Raw genomic sequence first — 23,342 nt, 5'->3', positions numbered from 1 at the left:
TGAGAGAGAGAGAAACGTGCACTATTTGTAAAACCTGACATAGTTTTCGTGGTATTCCCCCAGACGTTTTGCCTTCACTCCCCTATTTTGCTGAACTCGTTTTTGTTGGCTTTTGAACTCTGTGCACATTACCCCGCTCAACATTGGTAAAGTCTAAGGCCCATATTTATACTTTTACACGCAAAACTGCATTAGCGGGCGCCATATTTATGGAATGGCGCTAGCCGGAGGTAATGCCCGGTTAGCGTCATTGTAGATGACGCTAAATGGGTGGGGGAGGCGTAGGGGGAACTGGAGGTTGTGTGCCAGATTATGGAGCAACACTGTTTAGAGACAAAAAAATGCCTCTAAGCAGACTAACACCATTTACCAAGTCAGGGTCCCTGAGTGGGTATAAAAATAAAAATAAAATACTTACCTTGACTTACCTGGGATGAGGCCCCCATCCTGCAGTGTCCCTTCATAGTGGGTGGGGGTGTCCCTGGGGCCAGGGAAGGGCACCTGTGGGCACTTTCCATTGTCTCCAACCATGGAAATATGCCTACAGGTCCCCTAACATCTGCCCATACCCAGGCGTTAAATAATGGCGCTAAGCAAGCCTAGCGACATTATTTGAGGCCCCCGTCCCCCTGTGCTTGAATTTAGCATGTGGGATAAATATGACGTTAAGGCCATATCGTCATTTTCTGCATGGCAACGCCTACCTTGCATCTCATTGACGCAAGGTAGGTTTTCACGTCCAGAAAATGACATTAACTCCATTACTTTGGCGCTAGATGTGTCTAGTGCCAAAGTATAAATATGGAGTTAGGTTTGCGCTGAATTAGCATTAAAAGAAATTACACTAATTCAAAGCAAACCGGCTATAAATATGGGCCTATGTGTTCTCTCCTTTAAACATGGTAACACTGGTATACAACTAATTGGCACAATTAATTTGCTTACAAATCTCTTTGAAATGGTACTTCATGCACCTAGGTGCAGTAAATTAAATGTTATAAGTGGAATGCAGCACTCATTGCACCACACACTAAAATAGCCCTGAAAAACATGTCTACAGCCTGCCACTACAGCCTGTAGTGCAGTTATAAGCTGCCACTTCGACCTGGCAAAATAAACCTTTTGCCAGCCCTAAAACTTCCTTTTAGTATTTATTATAGGTCACCCCTAAGTTGGGCCTTAAAGTCTTGTAGGGCAAGGAGCATGGTATTTAAATGGTAGGACGTGTGTTTTTTAAGTTTTACATATCCTGACAGTGAAAAACACATAAAGTTGTGTTTCACTGAAGCGAGGCTCTCTCTCCTTTCTAACTACCCAAGTGATTTGATACACAAATAGGTCTGTGACTATAGGAGTCACCACCCCTGATTTATTAGTATCTTTATTTATACCTAGGTTACCACCTAATAATGGTTATCCTTGAGGTATGCCTTAAGGTATTTTTAGAAATAAGTGTATCCCTGAAGCATTATGCAGAAGACTACTATATCTTAACAGTCGTGAGGTTGAGCCCACTCTGATAGTACAAATTTGCCACGTGGGTGGAATGAGGTGTTTGATGAGGAACCATACCACATTATGTGGGAGAGACCACCTCATCCAGTATCTTAACATTCTAAGATTAGGTGATCATCTAGGATAATGAACACTCAGGTAGTTAGGGAGGAGTAAAGGAATTCTCCTCTTCGGGCTAGAATTTGCCATGCTTTAGCTGCTGTGACTACAACACCTCTTTGAAGTGCTCTGCCATGAACTGGTGCAACATGTGTTGTAGGTGCTGCCCTGCGAGAGCCACCAATGCATGTTATGTTAAAGTGCCATAATAGAGTGCTCACTCTATGTTGGTGGTTTGTAGCACTTTATTACAAATTGAACTAAATGAATAAATAAATGACCCACAAATGCTACTACTCACGGAGGTCAGCGTCTGGAAGATGATGTGCACCAAGTCTGGGGCACTTGGCTGCTGGATTCCAGTGTCAATTTTACCCTGAAAGGTACAACACAAAGGGTTAACATCAGGAGCTCTCTGGGTAATGACACCAGCTTGCGCCGATGGAAGCCAAAACCCACCAGCATTTTGGTACAAACACTCTTATGGGACAGGCAACTCAGTCATGCTCATGGGACTCAACAATGTTCTCAACCCCTGTGACCCAGCAATATCTCACATGTATAGTAGACAAAGGATCCATCTGACTTGCACTGTGGTGCACCTGTGTGACCCATCACACATAACCAAGCACTCACCTAGAACCTGCTAGACCTAGAAACTACAGAAACTGTGAGACTCCAAACAGACCCAGGCGTCTGTCTCAGCACCTGTCTAATCTACCACCCTCCTGAAACCATGAAACATCCCATCTACACTTGTGAAATTCAGCATACACCCACACTGCAACACCCAATTAAACAAGCAACCACCTTCACAGACAGGACCCAAAACAAATACCGACAGGTCTCAACCCCAATGTGACATATCACTTATTTGCATTTATTCAACCTAGGGCCCACCTGTGCCAATGAGGCCCAATACAGACCAAGCAACCATCGGGCCAGGTATCCAGTTGCATAACAGACACAAACAAGTTTGAAACCACTGGCATGCAGCCCTCCTGATTTTTACATGAGGCGCTGGGTCTGTGGTCTACTCGACTCAGCATTAACATCAAAAAGATGTCAAATAAACAGCCACATAATCTAAAAGTTCATTGAAGTTAAAGAAGGAAGTAACTAGGGTGTCCTGTACCTCTTAACTTAAGACATCTTGCAGCGTGTAAAATATGACAAAGTCTTCAGAATTCAAAAAATGTTTTCATTAACATGCAGAACCATTTCACTTTAATACATCAGATTGTGCATTGAGGGGTTTAGGAAAGTCCTCCTTTTTGCCCTGGTCACCCCCACACTTTTTGGACTGGTACTGGTGGTTACTGACTCTTGGCTGTGCCCTGGGTACTGCCTACCAGTTCCAGGGCCAGTGCTCTGTGTAAAGTGGATATGCAAATTAGGCTAATTATAATTGGCTAAGTTAACCTACCTATAAGTCCCTGGTATATGGTAGGGCATGTAGGTTTAGGGACCACAGCATAGGTAGTGCACCCATAGGTGCACTGCTGAGGTGCCCATTGTCATTTTAAAGGCAGGCCTGCGTTGCTGGCTGCTTTTAAATTAAAGTTATATGCAAATTCGACTTTGGAACTAAAAGTAGTTCCAAAGTCTTAAAATACCTTATTTTTACATATAAGTCACCCCTAAGGTGTGCCCTATGTGCCCCTAGGACTGTGTGCTATGTAACTATAAGCAGGGACCTTATAAAAGTAGTTTTATAAGCCCTGGTGAGGTAAAAATAGCCAAATTCGTTTTTCCCTCATTGTAGTGAATGGCCTTCATAGGCTAGAATGGGGAGTCTTTATTTTAATGTTAAAAGTCCCCTTAAATGACAGATACAAAGAGTTTAGTATCAAATTAATTGTTATAATAAATCCCACAACTTCCAGTTGTGGGATTTAATATAACTTGTTCAGGTAAACAGTTTTAAACTTTACCTGAAAAGTTGCCAATTTCAGCCCTGCATTGTTTTTGCTGCTGTGCTCTGATTGGCCAGCCTCTGGCAGCCTGGCCAGGCTGCCTTGATGAGGTATGAAGTGGCCTGGCTTCACACAAAGAGATGTGCCTGTGGGAGGGAATCTCCCCTCAGCAGATGGTGAGGCAGGAAGGGGGAGGGCTGCCAAACTGGTCTTCAAAGGCAGAGAAGGACATTTGGAGCAACCCAGCAACACCCCCACATCCGTGCAACCCCAGACAAGTAGGTGCCCCCTTGATTAGATTAGGAGAGGGGTGTGTTTATGATTTTTAGCCACACCAGTGGGTGGGCTCAGCCAGATGTAACCTCCAAAAATCATTTTCAGCCATGATGGATTTTTGAAGAATGTTGCCTCCTGGGATTGATTTTTGCCACGCTTCCCAGGAAGTGGTCATCACAGGGGGAAGGACCCTGCGCCTGATTGGAGAATCAGGACCCCCCTGTTTTTCACCCAGGAGCAAGGATAAAACTGGCAGACCTGCACCCACATCTCAGATCCCCATCAGATTCCAACAAGGAAGAACCAAAGGAGAAGAAGGACTGCCCTGCTGGACCACTGCCTGCACCTGGAACCTGCACTCAGAAGGACTGCACCAGCTGCACACTTGGGCTTCACCACAAGAAGGGCTTTGCCTGGCTTCAACTGGTTCAAGGAGGGACTCCCTGTTTGCTACAGGTGAAAAATTGCTAACCAGAGTCCCCTGCACCAACTCCTGAAGAAATCAACCAGCTGACCACTGCCCAGTGGCCAAAAAGGAGTTTCGGCAAGGTGCATTCTGGGAGTTGTAGTCCACACCCCCAAGGATCATCTCAGAGCTTCTGGACCCTTGGGGTGAGCTGTGGACCCCAAAAGAACCTTAAAAGAACATCTGGGAGAAAACCCAGAATTTGGGAGAAGTTTGGAGAACTTTTGAAAAAAAGCTCCATAGAGGGACCGACCCGCCGCGGCAACTTTAGCCGGCTTACCTCAACCGCGACCCACCCTGATTTGCGGGCTCGTCGAAGTGAAGAAAATCTCCAAAAAAGAGACTAAGTCCGAACGTACAAACTTGACCGGGACCTCCCAGCCAGCGTATCCGAGGAGGGCTCCAAGGACGTCGGATCAAGATCCAGGTTTACCCCGGTCGAAGGATTTTCACCTCAAAAAAACGACTAAGTCCGAAGGTAAAAATCTCCTCTGAGGATTCCCGCGACGCGTATCCGGAGAAGGATTCCAGGAGGTCGGATTGGACTAGCAGGTTTGTCCCGCTGAAGAAAATCTTCAGAAAAACGACTAAGCACGAAGGTAAACTTTTGACCGAGGCCTCCCGCGGGCTGTAGCCGAGCCGGGCTCCATCGCGGTCGCCTTAAACTTTTACTTTGCCCCGGTCGAGGTGCAACCAGATGACCCGATTGCCGCTTTTTGTTTCTAGGTGCTAAAAAAACAATAATTCTTTAAAAATTCATTTCTCTGGTTCCCCTTATCCGATTTTATTTGTTTTTGTGTCATTTTAAAGATAAAAATATAATCTATTTTTTATAAATTGGTTTTGGATTTTTAAACTGTTTCCTGTGTTTTATTTAATTACTGTTTTGTGATATTTTAATGCTTTACACTCTGTCTCCTAAGTTAAGCCTTGCCGCTCATTGCCAAGCTACCAAGGGTTGAGCTGGGTTTAATTTACTGAGACCTAACTGGACCTAAGTGGAGGTTAGTGGCCTATTGCTAATTGTAGGTACCTACCTGCCCTTACCAATAACCCATTTTCCAACAAGGGGGTATTTTTTTTTTAATTGTCAGTTTTTAAGCATGAACTTAGAAACACTCACTCCTACCCCAACCCTGACAAAAATGCCACAATAGTGAACTAAAAGGCAAGTCAATTGCTATTGGCACTATTTGGGTGGCCTGGGTTATTCTTATACATGAATAACATTATAGTTTATTAAATAAAACACAGAAGAAGGTTTTGTACAGTGCACAACCTGAAGTCATAGATGATGAAGTCCTCCTGTATGCGATAGTGAAGAAAAAGGAGGGAAAGTGAACTAAAGCAATTACTTACGGTCAAACAATTTGGATAAGTGGGGAATCTGGAATTAATACCAGATTTTCTGGTTTCACAGTGTGCAGTTCAGCCACTAAATGCATATGCTTTGCTTTTTCTATATCCACCTTGAATGCCGCCCGCCTCCCAAAACCTCCGACCGCAGCCCTGCTGGCATCAATGTGGCCCCCAGTCTCATCACAGACCTAACGTTTTGGCCCCTGGGAAAATGTTTGCGAGTACCCATGATCTACTTTACCCATGTGATCCACAAACACCTACACATTTGGAAACCAGTACCTATCTAATAAAGACTGTACTTGACTCTATAAGTTCCTTCCTCCTATTTGGGCCCACTACACTTATAGGAATGAAATTCCACATATATGTGTTAGAACCAATACCTTCCTGCACCCACTGTGCCCACACAGATACACACATACACCTGCCCATCACCTACCAACATCCATATGATCCAGTTCATGACTTCATGTATACAACCCTGCATCAGCAACCACTTACAGGAATCAGCACTCATCCACGCCCCTGGCCATCGAGCTACACGTATAATTATGGAACCCATCACATCCCTGTCCCCATGGAACCTGATAGAACAGTAACTTGTAGCTAACTTCAAAATCCACTCACCTCACTAAAGTCCTGATTACAAGTATAGGTGCTATGGGGTTTGGTATTTATTGGGCATGATAAATAGCACCTAGGACGAATTTCTGAGGCATACTATGCAGATTTTGGTGTTTACCGAACCAAAATCGGCATGATACAGTAATTACTGTACGGTTTCCCTTTGTTCCGTATCTGCAAGTTTAACGAATGCTGAGGTATTTTACGCATCCTGTAATTATGTGTACTGTTTTTACCATACCATGCTGAGTTTGGTCTGTTAAACACCATGGGCCAGATGTAGCAACGTAAAAATTTGCGAGGTGCAAAGTGCGAGTCCATGCGACTCGCAATTTGCACCTCGCAAATTGGTATGCAGTACCGTGTCTCAGACACCGACTGCAACTCGCTATGGGGTCGCAATGACCCACCTCATGAATATTCATGAGGTGGGTTGCAAATTGCGGCCCCATAGCGAGTATAGGCACTCGCAAACATGGAGGCCTGCTGTAGTCAGCAGACCTCCGTGTTCGTGACTGCTTTAAATAAAGCAGTTTTTTTTTTTTAAGTGTTGCCCGTTTTCCTTAAAGGAAAACGAGCTGCACTTAAAAAAAAAAAACTAAACCTTTAGTTTCGGGTTTTTTTCAGGGCAGGGAGTGGTCCCTGGGACCACTCCCTGCCCTGAAAAAATATTTGTGGGTCCATTCACAAAGTGGAAGGGGTCCCATGGGGACCCCTTCCAATTTGCGAGTGGGTTACCATCTACTTGAAGTGGATGGTAACTGCGATACGATTTGCGACCGCGTACACTCGCAAATAGGAAGGGAACACCCCTTCCTATTTGCGAGTCGGAAATGCATTTTTACGAGTCGGTTCCGACTCGCAAAATGCATTTCTGCATAGCAAAGAGGCATTTGCGCCTCGCAAATGGCGATTTTCGCCGTTTGCGAGGCGCAAATCCTTTGCTACATCTGGCCCCAAATTCCTTATGTTCTTCCCCAATAACTCATAACATGTGCAATTTTTGCACCCGATAAATAACAAACCCCAGGGTATTGTTATTTGCAAGGTGCGATAAACAGCGCCTTTACTTGTAATCAGTGTCTTAGCACCTCGTTCACTCTGGCACTTCCCTTGTACCACATAGTCTTTAAATGAAACTTGCAGCTAAGATTGTCAGGCGATGAAAAAATCAGCTTTCGGCACAAAACAGCTAACATGGAGCATCATTACAATCCACACCTCACGTCCCCTGAGCTCACACATCTATGGCGCAGACGTTAACCAACAGCCGAGGCCTTCTTCACCTCCAATCCAGCAACGCCCCCACTCAACCTCAGCCAATGGCTTAGACTGTCTTCCTTTCCCTGCGCCTGGCACTCCCCAGGCGCCAATCAATAGGTGGGACACCAGAGCAGCACTCTTGCCTGATGCCCCCGCCGGCCCATGAGCCCTCGGACTATAAACAGGCCCCATCCTCAAACCACTTCCGCCAGTGTGCCTTTGTCTCCTCCCCCCACTCCCTCCCTACCCCCTTCTGACGCACATACCAACAGGTTGAAGGCATATTTGATTTTCTGTAACGTGTCAGTATACTCGTAGTCAGGAGGCAGCGGCGCTTGAAAACAAGAAGGAACAAAACAAAACAGTTTAAAATAAAATAGAAAATTCTGTAATAAAGCCACATTTCCCATGTACTTCCCGTCATAGACTCCCTATCATGTTAACCACTTCGGGTTGTGCCACCTTTACACTTTGAGACAACTGCCCGTGACCTTGGCTTCCATAGCTGTCCCCCGGGCCAGGGCCCGGGGCCGGACAGTACGTGTTCAGGATTTAACGAGTACTTTGCGACGGGGCGAACGGTCTGCTCGCGGACTGCCTGTGCTAGTGCACCCGGACGTCTTTCAATGATTAGAACTTATAACCACAGACCATTGTCATACTGCTGGGAGCCGAGTGTGCGTGCATTAAGGGTGTGCCGAAGGGGGGTGACGTTACAAGAAAACGTCTGCATTTATCTTGTAAAGATAGGGGTGGGTGAGGGACACAAATGAATGGCTCTCAACCGAAGCTTCCACATAAAAAAGTAGTGTTAGTGCAGGATGCAGCAACCACATTTATTACATAAATAAAACTAAGAGACGCTTTCAAAATAACACGCGTAGCCTCCGAGTGCTGAAGATCACTGAGTGAGCATTCATCAAAGAAAGAGCAGTCTGGGGTGGGAAGAGGAAGACAAAGGGGAGGCCCCGAGCGAGGAGGACCCGGCTTGTGTCTGTATGCGATCCTACCCTGCTAACTTGGTAGCTCATATTATGTGTATTCAGTCCTGCTGTCGGAGCAAGGTAACCTGAGGCCCATCTGTGTTGTCCTACAGCCTCAGGCGATCAGATCTGCGCAGCCTGAAATATCTCTGCCTGTGAGATTAGTCCGCCTTCCTATGTCAGAACATTTCTGCCATCATCAGGTGAGGGGTAGCTCTGCTTTCGCACACACGATATGCACATTCTGTGTAGTCTCAGAAACAGCTCTGCTGTCTACTGGAGAAGCCAATTCAGTTCTTTCTCACCTGAGACATAGCTCCTCTGTCTAAAGCTAAGGCATGTATGTTGATAGCTCCACCTTCCAAGTGGCAAGAAATGGGTGACACCGTTGTACTGCTATGTGAAGCCTGAGCCTGGAAGCAGTGCTTGAAAAGGGAAGGTCATTTCAGGTTCGAGGACCTCCTTGCCTTTAATTTCAAAGAGAGGGTAGCGGCACTCTTCCGGAGGGCCGCATCCCTTTTAATGGGGGACTGCGGTTACATCTCAGTAGCAAACAGGACTTCTGGGACAGTGCGTGCATGCACCTTTATGTCACTATCTGAAGCACTGCCTGTAAGGTTTGTGAAAAGGGACAAGTATCTTAGTATATCACGTGATGTGGTACTTGAGAAGACAGCTCTGCTGTGTGATGGCTGAACCTGTAAGTGCTGTTTAGCAATATACCCTATGGACAATTGAAACATGTGGTACATTCTTCGACTCCGTGAAAATGTTGTGGCATTAGAAGGGCAAGACCAATTATCTTTCAAAGTTCGGGCCTGGGCAATATAAATTCTTTGGTACTACAAACTGCTTTGAAAGTACAAGTTTGCCTCAACACAAATGCAAATTTCTCTGTGAAGCTTATAAAAACCATTGAGGACAAAGCCCAAACCCACAGTGTTGACCAGCATTACTTGATTGATATTCTTACAAACGCTCCATCTTCTATTACATTCGCTCCCAACTTCGGTATGCTACCAAAATATTGCAACCTAAATCTTCTTTGGCCTCATTTATGTCAGACGATATTTTTTGTTACTGATATTCTGACATACATGCCTCAACTTCTGATGCCATTGCTTCATAGCACACCCTTCCCAAAAGTACAAGAGAAGTTTATAAGTAGTATGTTCTGGGCACCCTGCGGTCAAGATGTTCTGAATACATTCTGCTAGCAATACCCGTGCCTCATCAGTGGATACAAAGTTTTGTAGCTTCATTATTGCCCTAATTTGTGGACCTTCTTCATAGGCACTATATGGAAGCGCTCTATAAATTCCAGTGCAAATTAAAGGGCCATTCAGATACTGAACAAAACAAAAGCACTCGGTAAAAAGCAACCTTTTCCTTGTTTTCTTCCACTTCCTTCTCTCTTCTCTTGTACTCCCCCTTTCCACTGAAGGCCTTACTCCACCATCCCTGTGACTATGGTGTGGTAATACAGCTCCCAGGAAATACTTATACCAGAGGGTGTGGTATTTACTAGGTGCAGTATTAACACACCCCTCTGAGTTCTGCATCCCCGAATGGGACATAACTTGCTAATATCACTCGTTTTCCCCCATTCCGAAGAGCAAAAACTAGAATGATGACGTTTTAGGAAAACTGTGGATGCAGCAATTAGTGCCTAGATACCCTCCAGGCACATGGATTCCCTCCAGGGTGACTAGCGTTCTCTACAAATAGTCATAACATAACTACACATGACACGACATAACATAAAAATGTATATCCTGATTTAGGATTCCCACAGGGAGTAGAATGTGGCCCCAGCCCTAACACACTCAAGCTTTTGCCTTTGTCATACGTTTTTAGTATTCTCCTGTATTCTCCCCACATTTCACCTCGCCACCTCCTGTGTTTTATGGATTCCATGTTATACTTATTGGACCATTTCATTTAGCTCTTCCTTGTTGGCGGACCTTTTTACCTTATGAATTCTGCCACCAGGAGAGCACTAAGTGTATTTGCATGCATACTTGTAACACATCAAAAGACAATGGTGTGGCATCTTTACCATTTTTCTTCTTTTTCTTCGTTTTCTTTGTGCCATTGGTAGAGTTTGAGCCCGTCACTTGCTTTAGATTCGTCAAAAAGAGTTCAATGTCACCCAGGACGTGGTTCAGGATTTCCTGTTTCCGAAATGACAAAGTAAAAGGTTCAGACCTGGCATAAATTCATGCTTGGACAGCCAAGATACCAAAGTATACTGTGTGTTACACCCCCGACCCTTCTTTGTGAACATCCACAAAAAATACACACAAGCACACATAGGGGGAACCAACAAGTGATTTATTTATTAAACATAGTGTAACCTTAACTAAGTCAGGTATCATTTTAAGACACTTGCAGACTGCACAGCTCTTTGCAAGCAAACATCTCAGCAGAAAGACGGTCGCCACCCACTTCGGTCAGACACCCAGAAGCAGCTCCATCAGTAAGCCAACAACCCACTCCACATCACCACCCTCAGCACTGCTCACCCTAGTAGCAGTCTGATGTATAACTCTCAATTTGTCAAAGATTTACCGAGGGTTCTCTCCTCTGATATCAGAAATACTGGTCTACAATAACTGGTATTAACATATATTGGACTGAGGGGGTCATTTGGAAAGTCTTGGCAGGAAACGTTCAAAACAGAGGTGCATGTTTTGCTGAAAATGACATTTAGCCATAAATAATACATATACATATAAATTCACTGAAAAAAAACAACGGTTAAAGTGATTTTATAGTTTGATATAGTAATAAGATCTTTGCTGATGCCAAAAAAACCCGTATGATATCGGTACCAAAGTACCACAAGATTGCACAATTTAAACAGTTGGAAAGCTTAGGTGGATTTGCACCTCTTGAAGCATTTTTTGTCCGCATTTTATGTCTTCGTTACTTTTTAAGGTGCATTTTCAAACAAAAAAGTGTTTGATGTAGTGTTTTGTTGTACAATTGAGAGGACTGCCTTTCTAACTCTCCTGTGCCTAGTTAAAGGTTTACGCGATTGCCAAACGTTTCAAAGAAGCTCTGGGAGGAAAGTGTGTACACAGCTAGTTGGATCAGGCAGAGATGCCGGTGTAATCAACTAATCCCGTTATGTTTATCGAAGTTAAAGCACACACTTGCGTGTTTTTTGCATGTCGCCATTTGGTCTCGTATGCCAAGGGCGTTGTAAAAACAAAACCCAAAAATACATTTACAACCCACTAGGGCGGATGCCAAGCAATTACAGGATTAAGATGTATGTCCGGACCTGAGAAAATTGCCTGCTTTCAAGTGCACAATGTGATTGGACTGCTTATCTTCCTCTGTATAATTGCACCTGAACAATGATTTGTCTTCGCCAAAAAAAAACGTGATCACTTGGTATTTTGGTGCAAGAATTTTCCCCTATGCTAATTTTCAAATTTGCTGTGGTTACAGTGGTTAAGACAATTTCCCATGGCTCAATTAACTAGTTGTAACTATTGTTTTTGTTACCGATTTAACCAGTATTTAGGGCTACATAACAAAGCTCCCTTTTCTAGCACACATCGGACTGTTTGTCTTGTGATACAGCAATTCACTATTTCAATCAATCAATCAGTCATTTGTAAAGCGCACTACTCACCCGCTAAGGTCTCAAGGCGCTGATGGGGGGCGGTGGGCAGGATTGCTACTGCTCGAATAACCAGGTCTTGAGGCGTTTCGTGAAGGTCAGGAGGTCTTGGGTCTGTCGTAGGTGGATGGGGAGGGTGTTCTAGAACTTGGCGGCGAGGTGGGAAAAGGATCTGCCACTGGCTGTAGTTCAATGGATGCGAGGGACGGTGGCGAGGGCGAGGTTGGCAGAGCGGAGTTGGCGATGGGAGTGTGGAAGGTGAGTCGCTCATTGAGGTAGCCAGGGCCCACGTTGTGGAGAGCTTTGTGAGCGTGGATGAGGAGTTTGAAGGTGATCCTCTTGTTGACAGGAAGCCAGTGTAGGTCTCTGAGGTGGGCTGAGATGTGGTCGCGGCGTGGGATGTTGAGGATGAGGCGTGCAGACGCATTCTGTATACGTTGTAGTTTCTTCTGGAACTTGGCCATGGTTCCGGCGTAGCGCGCGTTGCCGTAGTCCAGTCTGCTGCTGACGATGGCGTGGGTGACCGCCTTTCTGGTTTCGGTGGGGATCCATCTGAAGATCTTGCGAAGCATGCAGAGGGTGTTTAAGCTTCTTTATGCATTTGACTTCTTTGACTGCCATATTTGTATGATTCAACAAGGAAGGTTTACATTTCCGGTTTTCGATCGGTACGACTTTTCTTGCTTGTGGGCACGGTTTATTTGCATCTTACTTTGTGGGTATTTCAGCATGTGGCTGCTTTCGTCAGCATGAGCGGCCATTGGGCAGGTATACAATGCTAATTTAGAAAGAATGCAGGCAGCCGTTAATGTGTGCACCAAGGAGCCGGTGAGGAAGGCCGCCAGAGAGTCACTCTGCCTGCAAGGCACAGAAACGGAAGCAGGAAGATCATAGGTTCTGGTGATGCACTAGTAACTGGCCGCAGGGAGCGGTCAAGAGCTGTGTGGACTTTCAATCCCTGCTCCTTGTGTTGTGTCCTGACTGTCACTGCAAGAAACTGTCTGCTTTTTTCACATTACTTACAGAAGCCTAGCAATATGTGCTGAGGCAATGATGATCCTAAGAGAAGGCAAGGTATGTAATGTTACTATTTTCTTTTTAAACTAGCCCTGTATATATTAGTGGGGACTTGTTTTATAGGGCTATTCTCCTGCCCAGCACAATTCCTCTCACATCAACTTGCAGCAAACGCTCTAGTAATACACTGGGGATCAGTCACTCTTGGCGCCTTGTCTCCCCAATTCTACACTCCTCAGTCTTGCCATTGGAAGTGTGTGTCACTCTACGATTGACCACGCCATGTATGTTCATGATGTTATCAGTCTATCCCAGTTGCGTTTGTTTGGCATAAACGTGGATAGCTTATTCGTATTTTTCCTCTCTCTAATTTTTTATGACTCATTTCTGGTTTCCTTAGTAAGGGTTCAAGCCAGTCGGGACTCAGCAGTACGGGAGAAGGCTGCTTGAGGGCCACAAAGGCTGAAAAACAGGCCTGATTGGCTTTGCGGTGCAATGCAATCATCTGTGTTGTCCTTTCCAAAAAGACTAGTTGTCTCCCTATTGGTGTCTGATAGCAAGTGGTTCGCATACATTTTCGGACTTGGAAAGATTCTGCGTAGTAACTACTCTGGGAATCTTTGGAAGGAAAACGTACTGCATTGTTAATTTGGACATTGTCTAACTTCTTCACTCCTCAGTCACGGGTTCTTCCAGTTTAAAGGACTGGTTCCTCTTGTTGCTTTTTGCTACGCAGTAATGGTACACACTCCATTTTGCATAACATTATCAAGGTAACAGCTTCAAGATGGCCACACACAGAATTTTATAGTGCTGTTAACTTGCATCGAGGCACTTCTGTCTGTGTGTTAAAAAGTCGTGTAATGTGTCCCTACAGGTTTCCTGATGCAAGCATGTATGCCTGACTCAGACTGCATGACCCAGCGTGTAGTAATTGTATAGCTCTTCAATGCCTAGCTGCACAGCACCCAGGATAATGTCCTGCATGGCTAAACACTTATAAGGTCCCAAATGCGAGACCTATTGGCTATGCCAATGCTTGTAAATTTGCTTAGTATATGTGGCACCAGGTAACTAATACATTTGCCACAGTCTGTGTTGGAACACCAGAGCTTCACATTCCCTCAGGCTGCATGAGATTCAGTTTCACTTTTATCCCTCCCCTTCCAATAAGATTAATTCTGAGATTAACTTCTTTTCTTATATATGTTTTCCCTGGACCATGATTTGTAAGTATACAACTAACTCAGTTGTGACTCTGAGTAATTGGCCCTCCTTCCCTTACTCTTAATTCTAAATCCTGGTCCTCCAATTTTTCAGATTTCCTCTTCTGGCTTTTATAATCTCTCACTGATGATGACCCTCAAGCCACCCTGGGTCAAATCCTTGTGGTCATCTTAGGCCGTACGAACAATAAATACCTATGAGTTGTACTGAGTCTGAACATTGGAGATTCTTGTTCTGGACAAATGTGTATAGTCTGTATTTGGCCTACTGTTTAATTGCTGCCTTTTATTATGCACCATGTGATGACTTGCTACATTGTATGGTTTCAATACAATTAATTATGCAAGTCCACAAGTTCTTTTTGAAACGGGTTTCTCTGTGTAATTACTGTTTTGACACTTTGCAATTCTAGTTGTCCATTCCTAAATTTATGGTCGACCCGCAACCATTTTTTTCAAAATTTGTAATTTCTTTCTATTTATTGGATATTTATCAAATCCAGCAGCAAGATGCCCTAGTTTTGGGGAACAACTACAGTAACATATTCATTCAATAGTTGACACGGTTCTCCTAATTTTTTGTTTAATCTGTTAATTGAGATTTTCATCACTTTTTAAAGCATATAACCATACATGAAAGAGGTACATTGCATTTGTGACAGTCCCCCTGTCTTCCATTCCAGCATTTGTGACCCCAAGGCATCATGGTAAATGCAGTCATTAGCACAAATTTGAATAGAGTTTTGAAAGTTTTTCACCATAAGTTGGTGCGGCAAGTGCCATATCTTCGGACACGTGTTTCTGGCTATTTGGCCGTCATCAGCGAAGAGCAACGTGTAGCTGGCGGGGTTGCTTGAAATGCCGCCTTGAAAGTATTCACAGGTTTAAGTACCACTCAAGAAGGCGCACAGGTGCTTCACCCGAGCTCGTCAGCTCAGAGGCTCTCCGGAGCCTTAATTACAACAGTCAAAACAGGGAGCACCCTGTCTTCCATTCCAGCATTTGTGACCCCAAGGCATCATGGTAAATGCAGTCATTAGCACGAATTTGATTCGAGTTTTGAAAGTTTTTCACCATAAGTTGGTGCGGCGAGTGCCATATCTTCGGACACGTGTTTCTGGCTATTTGGCCATCATCAACGAAGAGAAACGTGTAGCTGGCGGGGTTGCTTGAAATGCCGCCTTGAAAGTATTCACAGGTTTAAGTACCACTCAAGAAGGAGCACAGGTGCTTCACCCGAGCTCGTCAGCTCAGAGGCTCACGGGAGCCTTAATTACAACAGTCAAAACGGGGAGCACCCTGTCTTCCATTCCAGCATTTGTGACACCAATGCATCATGGTAAATGCAGTCATTAGCACGAACTTGAATAGAGTTTTGAAAGTTTTTCACCATAAGTTGGTGCGGCAAGTGCCATATCTTCGGACACGTGTTTCTGGCTATTTGGCCGTCATCAGCAAAGAGCAATGTGTAGCTGGCGGGGTTGCTTGAAATGCCGCCTTGAAAGTATTCACAGGTTTAAGTACCACTCAAGAAGGCGCACAGGTGCTTCACCCGAGCTCGTCAGCTCAGAGGCTCACAGGAGCCTTAATTACAACAGTCAAAACGGGGAGCACCCTGTCTTCCATTCCAGCATTTATGACCCCAAGGCATCATGGTAAATGCAGTCATTAGCACGAATTTGAATAGAGTTTTGAAAGTTTTTCACCATAAAAAATTTCTTGAGTGGTACTTAAACCTTTGAATACTTTTAAGGTGGCATTTCAAGAAACCCCGCAAGCTACACGTTGCTCTTCGTTGATGACGGCCAAATAGCCAGAAACACGTGTCCGAAGATACGGCACTCGCCGCACCAACTTATGGTGAAAAACTTTCAAAACTCTATTCAAATTTGTGCTAATGACTGCATTTACCATGATGCCTTGGGTTCACAAATGCTGGAATGAAAGACAGGGTGCTCCCCATTTTGACTGTTTTACATTGCATTTGTGAGTAGATTATGAACAACAGTGTTCTATGGACAGTTATATCTAGCATAAGGTATGTGGTCATGTCAAATGTGCAAAATCCATTGGTCCTTGTGTCTAGTGAATCAGGGCAAGACACACAATTTACATATTTGCCATGCTTTTGTCCGATATTTGGTAACACATGATTCAGACAATAAACGGTCTTTCTTTTTTACCATTAATAATGAGAATTTGAAACAGTGGTAAGGGGGTGTCAAAAGGGGAGGAAAAACAGGGGTGAGAATCAACAAACCGTTATTCATACTAATACCGTATGATTGACACATGATACTGCAAAATTACCCATAATAAGAAGATTACCAGGTGTTTAAGTGTGATGCGGAGTTCCACCCAAATTCATTTCAGTGCTTATGTTGTCGTAGGACGCTACATCAGCGTGTTGTATGAGGGTGTGGAGATCGTTCAAGGTAGTGTCCCAATGAGCTGAAATGGGGTATTTTTCAGAATCCCAAATTACCTTCCCTATAGAGTGCCACAGTCTCAGCCAGAGCCCAGGTAGAGATTCCAGCCAGTGAGTAATGAGGCATTTAGCCACCAGAAATCCCAGATCCAAGAACCGGGCAGTGGCTCTATGTTTTATGTCCCTTCAAAGAAGACCAGGAAGCATTGTTTCCAGTTATGCAGCACAGGTCTCCCTGTACATGTGGATAAAAGTTGTGTGACTCTGTGCCAATAGTGTTGTAGGGAGGGACAGGCCCACAACATGTGGAGGAGGTCAGTATGCGCATGGTGACACAGAGGCCAAGCTGCATCTCTTCTGTGAAAATATCGGCTGATTTTAGCAGGGGTCAAGTATGCTCTGTGTAATATGTAATATTGTATAAGTCGAAACCTGGCATTTTGGGGTACATATGTTGGACTTCCTAGCAGTGTAGCCCATTCCTGTCGTGTTTGGTCCATCTCCCACTGTTGGCGAAGAGATGTGAGTGATGTCGGAGTATGGTTTCATAACGAGTCTGTCAGCCAACGCGTGAGGTGACGACCCATGCCCATCACATGTAGGTATTACATAGTGAGATGCATTTTGGGTGTGGATGACATGCCTCCCCATCCATGTCCTAGTTCACCAACTAGGGAGTTATATACAAGGAAATGTCTGAAGTCTTTGTCAGCCATTAAGGACTCATAGGGGAGAAGGGTGCATTTGCTGTAAAGATCTCCCATCATACCACATCCTGCCTCGTGCCAGGCAGTTAACTCCATCACAGTGGTCACAGTGAGCCCTCTGGGTGTTCCCAGTAGTGCCACTGCCGGTGCATATGGCGTGACGGATCAAATGAGATAGAGAAAGCAGCTGAAACATCTGTAAGCCACTAGTATTAGTTTCGGGCATGGCAGTGGTGGGTTAGAGCATGGGTGAAATAAGTGAAGGACAGCGGTCTGACTCCAAGCAGGTTCAAGAGTGGCAGTGTCTGTAAGTTGCTAACCTGCTATCCACTTCACCACCCATTGGAGCTGGGAATCTAGGTAATAATGTTCATAATTAGGTACTGCTGGTCCTCCCTGGTCAGAAGGCATGTATAGTTTGGACAGTGCTACCCTAAAACGGGTTTTATTCCACATGAAGCCATGTGCTATCTTATCTAGAGATCAGAAAACGGAGGGTAGAATATGCAATGGCATATTTGTAATGTACTAGAGTAGGCGAGGGAACACAACAATTTTGAGGAGGGCTATATGTCCTGCAACAGAGGGCGAGAGTGTGGTCCAGAAAGCCATTTGTGATTTGAGTGACGTAACGGCCCTGGTAAGATTCAAGTAAATCTAAATTCAAATGGTATATCTGAATACCAAGGTATCAAAAGACAGAGGGATAACAGGTTTTCAGAGTTTTATTAATAATGAAGCTTGGGTTTGAGATCATGGGGGTAAAGGAGAGGAGACAAGACTTCCCCCAATTGACTTTTAGGCCAGAGAGATGGGTGAAGCAGTGCAGAGTTTGCGCAACTGATGAGGATGGATGTCTTTGAGGTAAAGGAGTAGGTCATCTGCATATAGTGAGATTGTGTGTCATCCGTCCCCATGGGTATGCCCCAAGCCATGGTCTGGGCCCGCATTGCAAGTGCCAAACAATGAATGCATCAATCAATCAACCAATCAATCAATCAAGCCGTACTTGTAGAGCCTGGCTTGTTACCAGAGAGGGTATTCAGGTGCTTGCTGCAGGTCTCAATCGACAAGCCAGGTCTTGAGCTCCTTCCTGAAGTTGATCAGCGAGGGTGCGAAGGTGGAGGAGTAGGGTGTTCCAAGATTAGGCAGTGAGATGGAAGAAGGAGTGTCCTGCGGCATGGCATTGGCATGTGCAAGGGATCTGTGCAAAGGCGAGGTGTGTGGAGCAGAGGTTCCTGAGGAGTCGGTAGAAGTGTAGGCAGTGGTTAATGTAGAAGGGTCCTTAGTTGTGGAAGGCTCTGTAGGTGTGGGTCAGGAGCTTGAAAAGGCATCTCTTCGCCAATGGAGGTCTGGTGATGTGGGTTCTCTTGGGCAGGTTGAGGATAAGTCTGGCGGCTGCATTCTGGATCATCTGGAGTATTTGCATGAGTTCGGTGGTGGTGCCTGCATAGAGTGTGTTGCAGTCGTCCAGTCGGCTGGTGATGAGGGTCTGTGTTATCGTCTTTCTGGTGCTGATGGGGAGCCACTTGAAGATTTTTTGCGGAGCATGCAGAGCAGGTGGAAGCAGGCTAAGGAGACAGCGATGACCTGACATTTCATGGAGAGTTCCCTGTCGAGGATGATGCAGTAGTTGCAGGCATAGTCTTTTGGCGTGCAGGCATAGTCTTTTGGCGTGGAGGTGGGTCCGAGGCCCGACAGCCACCAGGAGTCGTTCCAGAGGGTGGTGTGTTTACCAAAAATCAGGATGTTTGTCTTGTCAGTGTTAAGCTTCAAGCAGTTGTCCTCCATCCAGGCTGAGACGTTCTTCATGCAGTTGTGGAAGTTGGTCTTTGTCAAGGTGGGGTCAGCTGCGAGGACAAGCTGGGTGTCGTTGGTGTAGGAGATGATGTTGATGTTGTGCTCTCTGATGATGTCCGCGAGTAGTGTCATGTAGGTGTTGAAGAGGTTTGGGATGAAGGATGAGCCTTGGGGGATGCTGTAGATGGTGTGCTTGGCTTGAGATGTGAAGGGAGGGAGGTGGACCCTCTGGCTGCGTCCTGTGAGATAGGAAGCTATTCATCTGAGCATGTCATCTGAGATACCAATCTGGCAAAGGCGGTCAAGGTGTGGTGGGAGACCGTGTCGAAGGCTGCAGAGAGGTCAAGCAGGATCAGGACGGCTGCTTCTCCTCTGTCGAGTAGGGTGCGGAAGTCATCAGTTGTGGCAATCAGAGCTGTCTCTGTGCTGTGGTTGGCTCTGAAGCCTGTTTGGGAAGGGTCAAGTAGGTTGTTTCCCTCCAGGTTTTTAGTGAGTTGGAGGTTGATGGCTTTCTTCAGGACTTTGGTGGGGAATGGGAGTAGTGAGATGAGACAGTAGTTCTGGAGATCGCTGGGGTCTGCTGAATTTTCTTGAAGAGGAGTCTGACCTCAATGTGTTTCCAGGCATCTGGAAAGGTGGCTGTGGTTACCAAGGCATTGAGGATGGTTGTGAGTTGGAGGCTGACCTCTTCTCTTCCAAGGTTGAAAAGTCAGTGGGGGCAGGGGCCGATGGGCGCGCCCAAGTGGATGGAGTTCATTAGATTGGTTGTGTTCGGTGTCCTGTGTTATTACGATGCGGTGAGCAGGTGGTCGATGGTGGTGGTCGATCGGAGGCTGAGGAGGGTGGAGGATTGGGGATCAACGTTTTTATAGATGGCTGCTGTCTTGTTGTGGAAGAGGTCGGCAAGGGTGTTCCAGAATTCCTGGGCGGAGGGGATAGAGTTTTCAGTGGCTGATAGGCAGGTGAACTCTGACAATGGTGAAGATTTCCTGAAAGAAGAAGGGGAGAGATCCGGCAGCCTTGTCTGGTGTCTCTACATATTTGGATTGGTTCTGGCATAAACTTTGCTGTTTTAACCCTGGCTAGCGGGTTTGAGTATAGTAGGTGCATCAATCGAATGAATCTTGCCACTGTTGCATAGCATGTTTGTACCACAAACAAAAAGCCACATTTCAACTAATCAAAACCTTTCTCAAGATCAAGCACCATGGATCCAGTGAGAGGCCAGTTGCCTGGGACGTAAGCAAGGAACCGAAAGAAATGTTGTAGGTTAAGCCAAGTATTGCATGCAGGGCCAAACCCGTTTTGGTCTGGGTGAATCAGTGAAGGAACGAGTTGGGCCAGGTGGTCTGCGAGTATTTTGGTCAAAATGTTGTAATCCGTATTCAATAATCCTAATGTTCTGTATGACCCTAGGGCAGTGGGGTCCCTTTTGGCTTGGGGAGGAAAATGAGCATAGCCTTGCAGGGGGACTCTGGGAGACAGGAGACCTCTTGTGCATCTTAATACATTTTTGGGAGGTGGGGACCCATCTGCATCACATGCGCTTTGTAAAATTCAGTAGGCAAGCCATCCGGTCCTGGTGACTTACTTGTGGCCAGTGCATGTATTGCCTCCTGTATTTCAAACGAGGTTATGGGGTTGTCTAGCTCCGTTTACTTGTCCATGGTAATTCAGGGGATTTGGAGCATGGAGAGAAATGTATCCATCTCCCCTGGGTCTGCAGATAATGTCAATAAGTATAGCTCAGTTTAGTGGTGGGTTAATTCCATGTGCACGTCCCTTTGAGTGTGAAGTAAGGCGTCAACTGCGGAATGCAATGTGGTGATGGGATGTCTTGGGTGCTCCTGTCGGATCAGCGATGCCAATAGGGCACCTGACTTTTCAGCAGCAGCATGGGTTCTGGCAGAATGAGCCTCATAGTTAAGGAGGCAATGAAAGCATTTCATTAGGTTGGCATGCTTGCGTCGTACGGCTGCAAGGGCAGTGGTATGTGATAGATCTCGCACTGACCGGATTTCAAGATCCAGGCATTCAGCTTGCAACAGTTCCCCTTCTACTTGGCAGCGCATGCCACTGTTCGCTCCCAGGCAGTGTCCTCTTAGTGTCACTTTTAGTGTCCCACTTAATTAGTCCTGACTAGGCAGTTCCCGTGTTGTGTTCAAAGTATGCCTCAATGGTGGTTTCCAGTGCCGCTAAAAACAAGGGGTCTTCCAATGTTGTAGTTTGCAGACATCAGGTGGGGATTAGAGGTAGATCAATGTCCCAGATGAGATGCAATTCTTGGGGATTATGGTCTGAGTGGGTGCGGCATAAACATCCTATGTGGGTAATGGAGGGTAGCAGTTTGAGGGTAGAAACCAGTCAATCAATTCAGAGGTATGTTATGTGATGATGAATAAAAGGAATATATTCTGGTGTTAGGATGACAGGATTGCCAAACATCTCTTAAGTGCCATCGGGTGAGCCAGTCTTGCAGCATCAGTGCGTTGAATGTGGCTGTGGTGCATGGGAGGGATTGACAAGTCTAGATCAGTGTTTTACACACTGTTAAGTTGCCACCTGTTAACCATGGAAGCACACTCCAGCCAGAGAGTGTGCCAGAGATGGAATGTAGAAAGTAGGTTTGGTCTGTGTTGGGGCATAAATATTCCCTATCAGGATGTGCGGACCATTCAGGCAGCCACTGACATAGACATATCGACCCTCAGGGTCCATAAAAGGCTCCTCCATTGTAAAGGGAACCCTAGGACACACCCAGGTCAGTACTCCTCGTGCATAAGAGGAGAAGTGAGTCGCACATACCTGTCCACGACATCTGTGCTGCAACCTAGCTATTTCCACAAAAGGTTAAATGTGATTCCTGGAGTAAAACAATGTGTGCTATGTAATGTTTAAGACATGAGTAAACTGCTTAGTGGCGTGAAGGGGTGTGCATACCCCACACATTCCAAGTTGCAATGTTAGTGTGGGTTATAAAGGCAGTAAAGAAAAAAGCAACTATCTGCTACTGCGACTGGAGTAATCGGCCAGTAGAGGGGGAATGTGAGCATGTTCCAGGTGTGTATCGGTGGTGTGAAGTGAAAATAGTGAAATGAAACAACGAACCAGAAGGTAACCAAAAACAAACTTTAATAATACCATCAGAGCAGATCCCCAGCATGTGTCATCCCAAACGTTTGGCCATCTTGTGTCAAGGACAGTGATCAAAATATTGAAGGGGGATGCTGAAGTGTGTTATATCTTTTTCAAAGCAACCCCAATATGAGAGGATAATCAGATTACATACCAGCTAGTTACAGCCTCCTGTGCTGCCCCCATCATATCTGATTATCACAAATGAGGTTTCCAGCCCGACCCAATACGCACCAAGTGCAGTAGTATATAAATGCCAACAAAGCTTGATAGGTGCACAGTAAAGCATATCATTAACGATAACAAGGTAAACATGTCAAAACAGTTACTTTCATCTGAAGAAGGTTAGGTACTGAGTTTCACAACCCCCTGGCGCAATGTTCAAATAATGCCTTACGATGTCTGGGGTGTCACATTGTAGATATTCCTGTGGTCCATTCCGAAATGCCATGTTGTAGATGATCCGTTGTCACTGAAGGTATTTGCAGAATTGTTTTCCGGGCCAGAGTCCGGTGTACGATCACAAAGTTGGGTAGCTATGCGCATTGCACACTGTCTCTCAGTGATGATCTGTTACAGATTGGGGACTGTTTTAAGCTGAAGAGGGCCCCTTTGGCGACTGCTACGGCCAACATAGCATACCTCCTCATGTCTGTTCTGTTCAGAATCTTTCTTTTGTGAAGAGGATATGGACGTCAGTCCCGATGATTCCAACCACTGCCAAATGTCCTTTAGGGAGTCAAAGAAATGTGTCTTCCTCTCTGACACTACTATCAGGGGAGCAGGGAACAGCAGTGAATATAGTAATTCCAGTTCACAAAAGTGACGTTGGCTGCTAGGAATGAATGACATAGGTATTCCACTTGTATTGTGTAATCAGGGAAGAACATG

General features: G+C 45.4%; 1 protein-coding gene across 2 annotated transcripts in view; it reads right to left on the bottom strand.

Annotated features, from left to right (window-relative positions):
• Positions 1-23,342, bottom strand: part of EPS8L3 (EPS8 signaling adaptor L3) — a 187,055-nt gene that overhangs the window by 52,058 nt on the left and 111,655 nt on the right. For both annotated transcript variants that reach the window (XM_069238344.1, XM_069238345.1), the window contains 3 exons: positions 10,564-10,678; positions 7,788-7,855; positions 1,916-1,990 (listed from right to left, as the gene is read on the bottom strand). In XM_069238344.1, coding sequence (XP_069094445.1) covers positions 1,916-1,990; positions 7,788-7,855; positions 10,564-10,678 — 258 coding nt within the window. The remainder of the gene's footprint in view (positions 1-1,915; positions 1,991-7,787; positions 7,856-10,563; positions 10,679-23,342) is intronic.

The sequence above is a fragment of the Pleurodeles waltl genome, chromosome 6 (genome assembly GCF_031143425.1).
Source record: "Pleurodeles waltl isolate 20211129_DDA chromosome 6, aPleWal1.hap1.20221129, whole genome shotgun sequence".
NCBI classification, from domain to species: domain Eukaryota; kingdom Metazoa; phylum Chordata; class Amphibia; order Caudata; family Salamandridae; genus Pleurodeles; species Pleurodeles waltl.
This window is presented reverse-complemented; position numbering and strand designations above follow the sequence as displayed.